The sequence below is a fragment of the Nilaparvata lugens genome, chromosome 1, assembly GCF_014356525.2.
Source record: "Nilaparvata lugens isolate BPH chromosome 1, ASM1435652v1, whole genome shotgun sequence".
Classification (NCBI taxonomy): Eukaryota; Metazoa; Arthropoda; class Insecta; order Hemiptera; family Delphacidae; genus Nilaparvata; species Nilaparvata lugens.
The window spans coordinates 45265995-45279097 of record NC_052504.1 but is presented as its reverse complement, the minus strand read 5'-3'; the positions used below and the strand labels follow the sequence as shown (position 1 = coordinate 45279097).

Here is a 13103-nt window from a genome sequence, read left to right as displayed (position 1 = left end):
TTTGGTACGGACCCGGATCCAGTTTGTAGTTTACTGAATTAGTTTTGATAACGCAAAATCAAGGATACCGTATCATCAAAGATAACGTGACTAAATTAAAATTTTGCAAACTTTCAAATACCTGTAGAAGCTACTCAAAAGTTCTAAATATTTAATTGAATAGAATAATGTTCGATCGTCAGTATACCTTTTTCATTTACCTACACTTATTTATATCAACATGTTGCCTTGTCACTAAAAGCTAAAAGCGATTTTCTAGTCTCTATAGTAGAAATATTATTCTAGTATTTTCATAACTAGTTACCTTCATATTTTATAAAAACAAGTTATACCCTTTAAGTTTGTAACTTTGAGATAGTTTGTAAATTTGAGCGTCCAAACAGACATAACCTCAATTGCTTGACTTTTCAAATTTACAGATCAGCAATTCAATCAATAGAAACTTTTTGACAAAATTAGATGAAAGATTATAAATTATGTTAAAGAATGATTTTTTTAGATAGAAGTAATTAAAACATTCAATAAGAAGGTAAATCTAATTGGTACAACAGATTGTAGGAACTTGAAGAATGCGTTATTATGTATAGAAAGATATTAACAAGTCATTTTATTAATAGCTCACCTGTCAATTGCAAAAGTATCTAGACGTTGTTGATCAAACACAAAGTAATTATTTACGATTAAACATGACACTTCATCACAAAAACTTCACTTTCCCGCACAAATGTTATTCAAAAGTTTAAAACTATCAACACAAGCACACCCACGCAAACAAACAAAAACAAACACATGCAAGGCCACAGCTCACTTTAGTCAAAACCAATTTGATCTAAAAGGCACATGATTTTCAAATATTGTCAATAATTTGATGAATTTTCCTTCTATTATAAAAATATATTCATGTTTATAATATAACCAGAAGTACAAAGTCTCAAAAGATAATAAATTTATTCAAGATAGAATCAATTCAAAGTCAAGGCCTTTTGGATGTAGGTATAGAAAAATGCGGGAAAATTTACAATCTGCAATGTGGCATTAAACGAGACATCTACATGGAACAAAGAAAAAGTCACCCTTTTGTCCTATCTTTTACAAAATAAATATTATAAAATCTTAAATCTAAAATAAGATCCCTATAGCCTGGATATCTGAAACTTATCATGTACCGTATGGTAATGCAGTTACCGTATATATAGGCCTAGGCAGTAGCAGCAGTTTACACGATGCAAGATAGTTACTGCTGTAATGTTTTGCTCTGTTTTGTCGATGAAACAAGATACAACCTTAAAATTTTATTTTCAACAAGAGAAGTATAATCTACAGCACTATAAAGTCAAATTTTTATTTGCTAGACACACAGAGACATACATTGACATTGAAACACACATTTGACATTTCAACATGAAATTCTATAATGAGCATCTAAATCTAAATCATATACCGTACACGGTATATTTCAGTTAGATAGGAACTTTAGACCTACAGTACCATACCTACTATTTTTTCCTATAAAATAACAGAACCAAAGAAGACGGTTCCAAATAGGAGTACTGTACTCTTACATTATGGTCAAAATCACACACACATCAATGTATAGGAACGTCAAGAACATACCGTGCGGTAAGTAAGCTTCCTTATATGCCCAGTGGCGCCATTTCACTAAACTGCTAGGGGGGGGGGGCAAAAACCAAGAGGTATAAGGGGGGAAGGAATACCTCCAAAGGATAGAGGGTCCTGGGTTTTTCCCCATAAATGTTACATTCGAAGATGTTATTATATGCTCCATTTTTTCCAGTTTTATACAAATGTGGTTGAAGTATCAATACAAACATATACATTATAAGTTATTAAATCATGAAATATTTAATAGAAATATAGGTCTACAGAGAGGCCCTTAAGTAGGACTACACTCAAACAGATTTCTTAAAATAATGGAAAAAGATAAATTTTTCTTTTACAATGACAATTTCAACAGTTTCATTGGAATCATATTCTAATTGGAGGATAACTTTCAGTTAAAAAGCTGAAGAAACATTAAGCTGTTCCCATAACTCTCACCAACTCTTTACATAGTACATTTTTGATTGTCTGTGCCCTTTCTTTCGCTTTCACTGTGACATCTTGCAACTTGTTAATTCTCACGTTGAAATTTTTGCAATAAATCACTTATTGTGCCCTGATCAATAATATTGTACCCATTCTATATTCAAGCTTCAACTATACCGCAGAGAAAAATATATTCTTTATTACTCCGTACCCGTAGCCATACTTTCAAGGCAATTTTGCTACATTGTTGATACTGTAGAAGGAATTATACTAATACTGTTTGAAAAGTATCAAATCAGAATGAGATTCTACGGATTTGTGTAGACCCGTATTTTCAATATTTATCTGATCCTTAGGGGGGGCATAGGCCCCCCTAAATGGCGCCCCTGTATGCCACTACTTTTCCTCCTCTCACCACAACTAGAGCTAGAAAAGTATAGTACCGGTGAACAAGATAAAACAATACAAAAGTTTTATTGATTACATATCCAATATTTTACAAATCTTGGAAACCCACAGTCACAGCTTCTCTATCAGCCATTTCCATATTAGTCGCATAGTATCAATATTATTCAACTCACCGCATAGAAACTTCGGGAAAATTATTAGATATTTAAAAGTCGTCACCAAGATGCACCATGACTTAGTTTACCTAGCATGTAATGAAGCTTACTTACCGTCTACTACAATGCTATTTCCGTTTCTATTATTGATGCGTGATTTTGGCTACTTACCATGTAAGATAAGCACACAATATCATGTTATCATAAGCACCTATATTGAAACGACTTCTTCCACCCTATTCCCTATTTATATCAATTCTACAGAGAAAAGTAAAACGAACGGAAGAAGTCGGCTCCAATGAAGGAGCAAACTTATAGTAGTTTTGCTGCATTCCATCTAGTCTCATGACATCAAGATTTAGAGGCGGTGGGAATGCAATAGAAGTAGTGATGGTAGTTACTGATTTCAAATTTATATTCTATTTAATAATTTGTTCAAGTACTATATATATAAGAGTTGAAGAACATCAGATGAGTTTGAAGCAAACTTCATATATTGCCATGGATTACATGTTAGAATCTATTTTTTAGAATTCGTAATAAAATATCATTGAATTTATTTCAATCAATAAAAAATAAACTCAAGTAAAATATAGAATTAGATGAGGTTGCAGTGAATTAATAGTGATAGTAATAGCTATTTACAAATGAAATAAGACTTTCTTACTGTAGTAAAAATTTAATAAAATTTCACTGTTAGAAATTATAACACATAGCGTCTATCTTTAGCATTCATAATAGAGAACAACCATCAGGAGGTAAAAATAAATGACAATAAGATCAAGTATTGAATTATATAAGAGCACTGGTGTACATGAGTAGATTGACGTCACTGATCTGTAAAGTACAGTAAGTTTATCTATTTTTAGCATTCATAACAAAGCATAGCCATCATTAAGTGAGGATTTGAATAGAATTAATGTGGAATAGAAGGCCATCCGCATACATGACTTGGTTTGCGTCACTCATCTGAACAGTATAAATATATGAGAACAATGAAATTCATTCTTTATCTAGAAATAATATTTACTTGTGGTACATAGTAAAATACTTATTTGTAGCATTCTAAGAAGAGAACAATAATCTGTAAGTCTACAGCTACACATTACAACATGTTGTTTTTACTGTTGTACATTACTCATATACGGATGAAATAGATATCTTTACTTGTTGGAAATTATTGTATAGTGTTCATATTATTCATCAGGGAGTAAAAATATAATCAAGTTACACTGACAAATGATTGAATATTGTCGATTATTAGCATTAATCAAAATGATAACCATGATAAAGTGAGGATAAGAAAGCAATTAGATGAGGAAGAGTAAATAAACAGTCACACATTACACCATGTTGTTTGTACTGTTTGTACATCACTCATATGTATACGAATAAAATAGATAACTTTAGTTGTTGGAAATTATTACATAGTCTTCATTTTTATTATTCATCAGGGAGTAGAAATATAATCAAGTTACAATGAAAAATGATTGAATATTGCCGATTATTATCAGGTTACAGTGACAAATGATCAAATATTGTCGCTTATTTTCAATTTACAATGACAAAAGATCAAATTAATATTGTCGATTTTTTAAAGGTACAATGACAAATGATTGAATATTGTCGATGTTTAGCATTAATAGCAAATTATAAAATGAGGATTAGATGAGGAAGAGCATGCCGTCGGCGTACATGACTTGGTTGGCGTCGCTCATCTGCTGGACGGCTGCAGCCGCTTCTCCCTCAGTGAAGGGACGCTGCTGGTGTTGCTGCTGCTCATTCATCAGAGTCATGGCTCGCTGGTAGCGCAGAGTCTCCGACCGCTCCGATCTAAATAAGTTGCAGATGCTCGACTTGAACGAGTTGTATCTGGAAAACAAACAAATAATAATGATTTTCTCATCCATTAAGACAACAAGTCATCTATAGTTATTTGTACATCTAGGGAATACCCTAAAATATTACTCTCTAAGGCTGGCCACTAACGGTAGGACATGCATGATGAACATGCATGTTTTGTTATCAGTAAGAGGCTTCCAACATAGCAACCAACATAAGCAACCAATAACAATAAATAAACCAATGAAAAATTACAAATTATAATAGAAAAATAATTTAACCTCAAATACAGCAGCAATGAAAAATAAACAACAAAAATTCGGTGATACAAAAACCTAACCTAAAAAATTTTGCTCGAGATCTTCCGCTGTGATCACAGCTGTAATGACGCAACAATGTATATCGACTGTGTAGCATGCATGTTCTACCGTTAGTGGCCAGTATACGATACGAGAGTTTTCGGAGCGCAACAGTTCCGAGCGCAACAGTTTTCATGAGAGAGAAAACGGACCTTTAGTGAGGTCCACATTATAATGGCAGTGTACGATTGACAATACTGTTGATGTCCTTTTCTATCATACAACAAAACAGATAGCGCTATCTCTCTCTCGCTTTGCAATGTTGTCTGTTTGCCAGAATATTTTATTTTTACTTTTGACAGTAACTGTACAAAAGTAAACAAACGATTCTCAGCCGCCATTTTTTTCATCATTCTATCAAAATACTTGAGTACACAAGTTTTATAATTGATTTAAAATATATTTTTGAAACAATGAAATAATTTTTAGACATTACCGTATGAGAAACACAAATTAAAATACATGAAATGACATTATAAAGTTGATAACTAACCATCCTAGACTTCATCCATACTTCAGTTAGCCCACACGTATAGGTTAGACCTACTCGTATGAATAATATTGAAAGATTATTTCAAAATTATTTCCATTGAAATTACTTATTCACTACCTTCTATCTTTCTTCACTGCCATTATAACGTGGACCTCACTATATTCCAATCCGATCCGATCAAGGGTGTCAACGTACTAGAGTGGTGCATGCCAGATGCAACATACAGAGTGGGTGAAAAGTCCGAGAACGGCTTAATATCTCATACACAGAGGTTATTTGACGGTGGGTGTGATTGGGGATCCTACTCAAATTGAAAATACTACTATACTATGACTTCAAAAATCTGATCCGCCATCTTTGATCCGCCATATTGAATGCAACTTGCCAAAAATGAATGGTGGAAACCGCACATCGATATCTGAAACCGTTCAGAAAATATTCACATTATTAATCAATATCATGCATATCATAAATGAAATACATAAGTGGTATTGATTAATAATGAGAATATTTTCTGAACGGTTTCAGATATCGATGTGCGGTTTTCACCATTCATTTTTTCTTGAAATTTCGTATCGGAATCATGTATCGCATGACCACCTTCCTTTTTTAAAAAAATAAAGTTGCATTCAATATGGCGGATCCAAGATGGCGGACCAGATTTTTGAAGTCATAGTAAAGTAGTATTTTCAATTTGAGTAGGATCCCCAATCACACCCTACACCTTGGTGTATGAGGTATTAAGCCGTTTCCGGACTTTTCACCCACTCTGTATATCCGTCATATAATATGTCCTAACACCACCCCTCCACCCAACAGAAATATCGGACATGAGTAGGATCGGAACGCTGCATGACAGGTGTGAACCTGGTTTAAGGTTGCTTGTATGAAGAGGGGATTATAAAATGGAAAAATAAATGGTGATACACTTTCGACCCAACCTGAATTCAGCACCCATGCAGTTTTGGGCTGGTGAGGAGCAAGGTTTTGTAGGTACAGTTCACAGCATATTGAAATATGCCCTGAGTTCAGTGCGTGTAGAATGCTAATTCCGCTGTCAAATGCATGCATCTTCCAGCTTATGTTTTAGTTTCAAGCAGGAGAGCAACTATTTTCGCGGCTGACAACTTACAACAAAACGAAGAGGTGGTATTACAATATCTAATTTTACACTGAGAATGTGGAGGCTGATTTACGAATACTTCAACACACATCCTTCATAGATATGTAAGACGTAACAGTATTGCTCTTCAAGTTTCAGCTGAAGTATTGTAAAAGTAAGTTTATATACAAATTAACAATAAGAGTAACATACATTAAAGATACGATATTTTCAGAATACTTTATACGTATTATTTGGACATTCTAACTATACCTTTCTGTAGAGATGTCAGTGGGTTGGGCGAGGACCTTGAACGGTTCCTCAGCCTCCTCTGAGGCTCTAACCCGCACCAATCCTGGAGTATCAGCAGCCGCTGAACCCGAGTCTATTTCAAATACTTCGTCTCCTTGCTCGGCGGTCGATGCTTCAGCCTCCTGCGCAAAAATGAATTATTATTATCATGATATAGATGGGTCAGCTACAATGTGCTCGTTACACAATGTATTTTTTCACTTATTATCAATAATTCACTCACATAACTACTTATTTACTAAAAACGAGCAGGAATAACCCGCTTGGTATGTCAAAAACGCAAATAAAGAGTGTTTGAAAAAGAACTCCCTAGTTTTGATATGTCATAGAATCTGTAAAAAGTAATATACACTATTCTAGTTTGTGGTGTTTGATTCAGCAACTGTCCAAGTTTTGCCCCCCTGCAGTTGACAGACCTGCTTAACCTTGAGACGGCGCCAGGAAACAGTTGACACTTCTAGACACTCGCTTTCCGGGAAGGTGGATAGGGAGAGGTGGCCCAATTGCTTGGCCACCACGAAAACCGACTAAACTCCTCTGGATGTTTTCTTTTGGGGAAACGTTAAAAATGTTGTGTATAGTGAAAAAATCCGAGACATAAACCATTTACGGGAAAGAATAGTCACGGCGGTTGGGACAGTTAGACCTGATATGTTGGTGGATACATGGCGAGAACTATAATATTTTATCGTCTCGACGTGTGCAGAGCAACAAATGGATCCCATTTTGAAGTGTACTGATGTTGAACAAAACTTGAAGGTTCTCTCTTTCATTGTATGTACTTGTTGATGTAGTTTTTCATTTATTTGTACATTAAATTTATACCTAAAACTAGGGAGTTCTTTTTCAAACACCCTGTATATTTAATTATAGTTTTATAGTATTCCGAGAGTTGGTAGCACTGCGCTACACGGTTAGTTGAGTGAATGGATTGCTCCGTAAGTTTTTGACAAATTAAGTATGTTAAGTTGAAAAACGAATTTATAAAGTGTGTTATCGTAGTTCAAGTATAAATTGTGATACCATTCCTGAACATCCAAGTTTCAAAAATCGTAAGCATAAAAAATGCTTTTGAACCTATAATAAGTACAAAGATAAGGAAAATAACCAATGAAACTAAAGAATTGATTGTTAAAAGAGAAGAAATGAAGAAGAAAAAGAACAAAAGTTTCCATGAACGAATTGAGTTTAATACGCTTTGCAAATTAGCAAGATACCATATTAGAAAGGATATTAGGACATTTGAAGACAGAATTATAAAAAATGTATTGGACACCAGTGGATCAACAAAGAAATTGAGAAAACAATTGTTTGACGGTAAAGAATGGAAAGTTGGAGTCAAAGATAGACGTGGCAGGATTGTAAGGAATAGGAAAGGTATTTCTGAAAATGCTACTGAATTCTTCAGAGAGCTATATCGGGACACATCTGAGAGCGCTGTTGTATTGGAGCAGATTAATTTGCAGGAAGAAGTACCAACAATTGAAGAAAGTGACCTGAAGACAGTTGTAAGTACTTTGAAAAGCAATACCATGGCAGGAGGCGATAGGATAACAAACGAGATGCTGAAAGTACTGTACTCGATCTCTTCAGAAACAATAATCAGTCTGTTTGATAGAATCTTCAGTGAACATTCGGTACCTCAGCAGTGGAAAACATCAGACATAATTCTACTGTTCAAGAAAGGAGATCAATACGACATCAACAACTATCGACCAATAAGCATTTCATCTTGTTTCGGGAAACTCTTCATGAAAATGCTACAATATCGCCTACAATCAATTATGAATGAGCGTCAACCAATCGAGCAGGCGGGATTTCGAAGTGGATTCTCAACGATTGACCATCTTCAAGCAGTTAGTCAACTCATAGAAAAATGTGAGGAATTCAATATAGGTGTCTACTTGGCCTTTATTGATTATAAAAAGGCATTTGATAGTTTGAAACATGCATTCCTCTTCACGTCGCTTGAAATGATTCCAGCAACCTTCTTAAATATAATAAAGGACGTATATAACAATAGTACAGCACGAGTAATATCAGATTCACCAGGAGAGATCTTCAGCGTGCAGAAAGGTGTGAAACAGGGTGACCCACTCTCGCCGTCTCTCTTCAATGCCGCTCTACAAAACATTTTTAGTGGTCTCAAGTGGGATAGGTATGGTTTGAATATCCAAGGACAATATCTAAATCATTTACGTTTTGCGGATGACATTGTTCTCATCGCCAAATCTCCATTGGAACTAAAAATCATGATAACCAGCTTGGCTGCTGAAAGTGAGAAAGCGGGGCTCATTATAAATCCAGGGAAAACACATCTCATGACTAATAGGGAAACAGTAGACATAACACTTGATGGCTGTTCATTGAATTGGTCAAGAGAGATTATTTATCTAGGACAACTGATTGCTTTCACTGACAGAACCGACAAAGAAGTGAAACGTAGGTGTGCAATTGCATGGAGGAAATATTGGTCATTGAAAAGTATTCTCAAAAATAAGGAGATTAGTACTGTTAAGAGGACACAGATATTAAAGACTTGTGTTTTTCCCGCGCTTATTTACGGCTCCCAGACCTGGGCGTTAAAGAAAGCAGTACTACAGAAAATAGCAAGAACTCAAACGGCGATGGAAAGAAGTATACTGAACTTAAGGAGGCTAGATAGAGTTAGGAATACATCCATTAAGGCGATAACAAAATTGGACGATGTACTGAAGACTATCAAGACTCTGAAGTGGGCAGGTCACGTCGCTAGATTGGAGGATGGCAGGTGGACGAAGAGTCTAACTTTGTGGAAGCCCAGCTGGAGGAGAAGGAAAATTGGATGACAGCGATTCAGATGGGAAGACGACATTGTGAAAGTGACTGGGGATAGGTGGGCAGTGTATGCAAAAGATAGAGATAGATGGAGGAACCTGGGAGAGTTAGACATTTTTGCATTTTCTTTTTATTTAATCTTGTATACTAATAATGGAGTTTGGACTATGTGAAAAAAAGCTAGCGAATTCAGTAATGTTATTTAATATTTTCAGTTTAGCAAAGATGTTCATTCTTTCTACATATTATTTTGTATTATTGTATAGTGTTGGGAACCAATAAAGGCTTTTATTATTATTATTATTATATTATTATTATTATTATAGTATTCCATGCTGAAGATTGAATATTTAATTATAGTTTTATAGTATTCCATACTGAATATTGAAAGTTATCCTATCAAATTTACAACGGAGAAATTCATTGAAAAATATACGAAAATATAATTAATTATTTATTATTTTGTCAAAATTACAGGAATAATCTTGAAAAGGTTTAAAATAAAATTGAAAAAAGTTAATAATCAAGTTGAAAATTCGTAGCAAAAGATATGGAATCTGTACGTCTAAGAACACGGGACCTTCGCATTCAGACTCGGGTACACTACAATCCACGTCAAGAGTTCACTCGGTGAAGAATCTAAATGTTTGGGCTTTCATTGTTACGTAAACTTTGAAACACAAATTGGATTTTTTCAAATTATTTAATTACAATTAATTTTTAATGACAATAAAAATTGGCCTATAGCCATGCTCGTTAATTCCAGAATCTTTATGCAAAATTTCAAGTTAATCAGTTTCACAGTGATAATGCGTCAAAGATGTAAAATCTATCCAGTAGCTGTTTATTTAAATTCTTAATTTTTTAATACAGTATCAAGTATAATGATTGGTGAATGTTTCTCCAGTCTACTCGTAACTGGACACAGAGAATTAAGTTGAACAATGTTGTACCTGTGATCTAGAGGTTCTGGAGCGTTTGGCACGCTGGCTCGACTCTTCAGCTTCTTCATCTTCATCCTCTTGCATTTCTTCTTCATTACCATCCTCCTCCTCATCACTGTCATCTGCTCTCCTCCTCTTGCGTTTCTCTTTCTCCAACACCTGCAAATAGAAATAATAAATCATTCAATTATTTTCGCCTATACTATAAAACTTGAGTAGAAATGTTTTAGTGGTCCACATTATATACGAGGTGTGGCTATAGAATAACGGGACTGATATTGTAAAAAAAAATATTTTTATTTTATACATAATTACTTATTATCACCTTCAATACACACCCCTTCCCTATCCCTGCAACGCTCCATGCTAATTTTACATTGTTGGGAACAGTGCTGAGAGTAATCTTCAGTGAACTCTTTCAGGACTCTTGCCGCTTTCTCTTGAACAACTTCTACAGATTCAAATCTCGTACATTTCAATGTAGATTTCACCTTAGGGAAAAGATAAAACACACATGGTGCTAGGTCTGATGAGTAAGGTGGATGTTCTAACACCGGGATGCTGTACTTAGTCAGGAGCCGCTTATCTGATAATGCGGAATGAGCTGGCACATTGTCTTGGTGCAAAACCCATGATTTGTCCTTCCACATCTCGGGTCGTTTTTTCTTACTCCTTCACGTAGTTTATCAAGTATCTCAAGGTAGTAATGTTGATTAATTGTTTGACCTTCAGGAACCCAGTGAAGGTACACAATAATCCATGAAGATCGAAAAAAATCATCATTGCTTTAAATTTTTATGCTAACCGTTTTTCCGGCAAAACAAAATAACAACACTAACGTAAATGAAGGTGAAACTAACGTGAATGAACTCAACCAAATTATTTACAGGAACGAGACTTACTGCATTCTGAAGAGGAAGTCTCAAACTAAATAGCTGTTGGTCAATGTTGGTTGACGCATGCGCACACGTTCCACTACATCATCAGTCCCGTTATGTAATAGCCACACCCCGTTTACAGACTTTTTCAGAAATAATGACAACTAAAGCATCCTTATAAACAAATGATTACAGTTTCATTCTTCAAGTGCTGGTTTAATTATAATTATCGTCTATATATTATTTCAATTTGTTCAAAAATGACAGTCAAAATAAAAGGTGGAGGTGGAACGATTCAACTGCGTTTCTAGCTCTATCGTGAGATAGATTCACGTTACAAAGTTAGTGGAAATGTTAGGAGCCCAATGCTGGCACTTTACTATTTCCACCGCCTTCTATAGTACATAGCTGTGATTCAAGTTGTCCCGATATATCTGATCTAATATTTATCAATATATTGTTAATTCTTGTTAATGATTGAATAAATGAATAAAGAGGAATAAATGATAAACTATGTCTCAAATATATTATATTCACCAAGTAAAACATTTTCATAATATAATACATTTTCAAAATTGAGATTAAATATTCTGGTAATTTATTCATTCTTTTGTAGCCTATGAACGATTTGGCAACGAAGCGGAGGTAGAAAAGGATACAGCTAATTGCTCTGTCTAATGACAAACAAGGATAGCAAACCAATGTTAATCAGGTGCTGACTTTATATAAAGTGAATCTCACAAAAGGTTGATCACTGAATCTAACAAAAAAATCAACTCTGGTTCTCAGACTTGATTAATGCTGCTCTCAACATTTAATACAATATAATCATATTAAATATTCTTTATTGATTCATACAATAAGTACATCATCAAAATGATGTAAACCAGTTATTGGAAAAACAGTTTTATGTTTGTTGGATTTTATGTGATACATTCATTGACAATATCAAGTCTTTGGTAAATTTGCAAAGTTTTAGGACAGAGTTTACAAAGCAAGCAGCGCTGAAGAGGGTAAGTCTAGTAAAATAAATGAATAAAGGCTTTCATTGAACGAAATTCATTACATTTTTGAAAATAATCAAGTAAAGGTTAATACATCTTTATTGTCAGCGTTTTCTCCTTGGCAGAGAGCCGTCAGGAGGAGTAAGTCTAGTATATATATGGCTGAAGTAACCCAATCTAATATGACAAATTAGAACATATTATTTGGAACTTGGTTCTGAAGAAAAAAAGGTAGAGTTCATACAATCAAAAGTTAGAGATGCGCAATCAAATGGAAGTAAGTTAAATTGCAATTTTACAAAGGAAACGACGTGTCTTACCCTTTTGAAGTAGGCGAACTGAATGAGTTGAATGGCAACATCGGCATCCTCCTTCTCAACCGTTCTCGACAAGCGAGCCTTGGCGTGAGCAGTCGACAACCGAATCAGCGTTTCAAGGGTACGCACTGTCACTGGCTGAGTCTGTTCAAAATAATTAACAGAATTAAAAAGAGAGCACAAGCATTAATCTATTTATAACTATCAGCATTTTCAGGTTTCATATACATCTTTTTGAATTGTACAGATTATTCTAAAGTGAGATTCACCCTAAGTATCAGCATTGGTTGAATGGGCAGCATTTAATTCATTTTACCTTTATTTAATCATAATACAAGTTCCAGAAAAGTACCACAGGCTCAAGCCCAAAACAGTTCCAATTCTAATTTATACGACAGTCCAATTTCCAAAAATGTAGTTAGGTTA

The 13103-nt window shown here is 34.6% G+C and overlaps 2 protein-coding genes across 2 annotated transcripts in view; both read right to left on the bottom strand.

Moving 5' to 3' along the window:
* LOC120351398 overlaps positions 1 to 780 on the bottom strand; it is a 407212-nt gene extending 406432 nt beyond the window's left edge. Inside the window, exon 1 of the mRNA XM_039428565.1 lies at positions 623 to 780. The gene's annotated coding sequence lies outside the window, so the exon portion shown is untranslated. The remainder of the gene's footprint in view (positions 1 to 622) is intronic.
* A 2488-nt stretch (positions 781 to 3268) lies between these two features.
* The window catches only part of LOC111058960 (zygotic DNA replication licensing factor mcm3), a 43011-nt gene continuing 33176 nt past the window's right edge, over positions 3269 to 13103 (bottom strand). The window contains exons 13-16 of the mRNA XM_039434979.1: positions 12681 to 12821; positions 10488 to 10637; positions 6679 to 6839; positions 3269 to 4481 (exon numbers count right to left, since the gene is read on the bottom strand). Coding sequence (XP_039290913.1) covers positions 4274 to 4481; positions 6679 to 6839; positions 10488 to 10637; positions 12681 to 12821 — 660 coding nt within the window. The 3' untranslated portion in view covers positions 3269 to 4273. The remainder of the gene's footprint in view (positions 4482 to 6678; positions 6840 to 10487; positions 10638 to 12680; positions 12822 to 13103) is intronic.